Source organism: Octopus bimaculoides, chromosome 28, assembly GCF_046866305.1.
Source record: "Octopus bimaculoides isolate indiv1 chromosome 28, ASM4686630v1, whole genome shotgun sequence".
Taxonomy (NCBI): Eukaryota; Metazoa; Mollusca; class Cephalopoda; order Octopoda; family Octopodidae; genus Octopus; species Octopus bimaculoides.
In genome coordinates this window covers 1,498,887-1,501,386 of record NC_142955.1, presented here as the reverse complement: position 1 = coordinate 1,501,386, position 2,500 = coordinate 1,498,887, and the positions used below count along the sequence as shown (strand labels likewise).

At 41.0% G+C, this 2,500-nt stretch overlaps 1 protein-coding gene across 1 annotated transcript in view; it reads right to left on the bottom strand.

Moving 5' to 3' along the window:
* The window catches only part of LOC106873882 (intraflagellar transport protein 172 homolog), a 78,147-nt gene that overhangs the window by 15,591 nt on the left and 60,056 nt on the right, over positions 1 to 2,500 (bottom strand). The window contains exon 44 of the mRNA XM_089343974.1: positions 1,049 to 1,264. Coding sequence (XP_089200100.1) covers positions 1,049 to 1,264 — 216 coding nt within the window. The remainder of the gene's footprint in view (positions 1 to 1,048; positions 1,265 to 2,500) is intronic.

Below are 2,500 nucleotides of genomic sequence, written 5' to 3'. Positions count from 1 at the left end.
GATAGACAAAAAGCTAGATAGATAGATAGATCGACAGATGGACTGATAGATAGATAGATAGATAGATAGATAGGTAGATAGATAGATAGATAGATAGATAGATAGATAGATAGATAGATAGATACATTTCTTTTATTAGCCACACAGGGCTCAACGAAGATGGGACAAATACAATGTAGAGCTTTTCTTTTTGGGAGGGGGAAGGAAGGAAGAAAAAAAAACAAAAGTGGTGGTGTCGATCAAAAGGGATCGTAGGAAGGGAAAAAGGGGGAGTTCGATCAAAAGGGATTGGAAAAAAAAAAAAGGAAAGGCCGATCAATAGGGATCATAGATAGATAGATAGATAGGTAGAGAGATAGATAGATAGATAGATAGATAGATAGGGGGACAGACAGAGAATGAGGAGACTTAACAGGGAGAGAGAGAGAATGAGAGTAGAGATGGTCAGAGAGAGAGAGAGAGTAGAGGGAGAGAGAGAGAGAGAGAAAGAGAGAGAGAGAGAGAGAGAGAGAGAGAGAGAGATATGACGGTCGTTACATTTGCGTACATATATACACACATATATACAGCAATCCCTTGCCATATTGTGGTTCACCTGTCGCAGTTTATTAATTAAGCTTCCGTCGATTCCTCCGTGGTGTTGTTTTGCATTTAGAATGAAATAAATATATACAAAATTATAAAAATAATTAAAAAAAACAATTATACAGCTTAGTATTGTTTCTACTTCATGGATTTTCCCCTATCATGGAACTTGGAACTTGACACCTGCTATAGTTGAGGGATTACTGAACATAATATGGATACATGTTTTTTTACTCTTTTATTCTTTTATTCATTTCAGTCATTTGACTGCGGCCATGGTTCCAGGTTCAGTCCCACTGCGTGGCACCTTTGACCAGTGTCTTCTACTATAGTCTCGGGCCGACCAAAGAGTCATTTGTCGAATTTCTCAACTAAAGGTGGTGCTCCAGCATGGCCGCAGTCAAATGACTGAAACAAGTAAAAGAGTGAAAAGAGAGTATACAGATAAAAACTTTACACTTACCTTACACAAAAGACCGGCCTCGTAGAAAGCCTTGTCCGCAGGCACAATGTCTGTGTGTCTCAACAGGGACACGGACAACTTGGCTGCTATGGCGTTGAGTGAGAGGTCTGTCTGTACGGCTGCTCTTGTGGCATAGTAATGGCTAATCAACAGGTACGTGTGGTACTCCCGCCTGGTGCTGTCGTTGCTGTCACTGTTCTGGCTCAGCTCTGTATACTGCAACAGTGGTGGTGGTGGTGGTGGAGAGAGAGAGAGAGAGAGAGAGAGAGAGACAGTTAAGTGGTGGTGATGGTGGTGGTGGTGAGTAGTGATGGTGGTTATAGTGGTAGTGGTGGCAAGAGAGAAAAAGACAGATAGGTGGTGATGAGTGGTATTGGTGGTGGTGGTGGTAGTGGTGGAGAGAGAGAAAAGAGAGACAATTAAGTGATATTGGTGGTGATGGCATTTGTTTCCCATTCAAACTGCTCCAGACTTTGGAATGTCATCCACGCTGTATGTTACCGAACATTATCCTAATAGAAGAATATTTTTCGTCTTGGAACCAAAGATGGTCGTTTTTTCTTCCAGCGCTGACTTAAGCTGCTCGCAGTAGATCTTTGTTATCATTTGGTTTTCGTTTAAAACTTCAAAGTTGACTAACCCCTTCACACTCCATCAAACAGATAACTACACGTTACGTGGGTGAAGACCTTCTTTAGTCTGGGGAACCGGTGTTTCTCCTTTCCCTACTCACTGTCTTCGGCACTTGACATTTTTTTATAGAGAACCCATTTCTCATCACCAGTCACAATTTGGTCCAAAAAAGGTTCATTCGTGAGACGTGACAGCAAAGAAGAGCACACATTCACTCTCTGCATGTGATTAGATTCGGAAAGTTTGAGGTACCCATTGACCCAATTTGCTGACTTTTCCGATGGCACACAGGTGTTGATGAATGGTTGAATGACCAAATCCAAGTTTCTCTGTTGGTTCCTCAACAGTTACGACAGGATTTTGTTCCACCAGAGTTTGCAGGATGTTTGCATTGAGCTCTACAGATCTTCCAGGACAACGTTTGTCCTCTAAGCTGTAGTTTCCAGCTCAGTATTAATATTCCTCGCACTTTCTGTTGCGTTGTTGCCTTTATTGAACTCAAAGCAAAATAAGCTGAATATGTTCCTTTGTCACTTCCATTATAGCTTTGAAAAAATAACTGTTAAAATCGAACTGCACTCTTCAAAACTTGCACTAAGAATAAGGACAAGGTTAAATTACCACCTGCTTTTATAGAAAGTTGATGCAGGAAGTTTATCCCATCCCCCATCCGATTTTTAGTTCACGTAATTGAAAAACCACATTATTTATGAGATGACCCAATATTTGGGCACAGGAATTTTAATTTTTGACAAAATATTTCAGACTTGGCCACGACTGTATACACACACACACACACACACACACACACACACACAC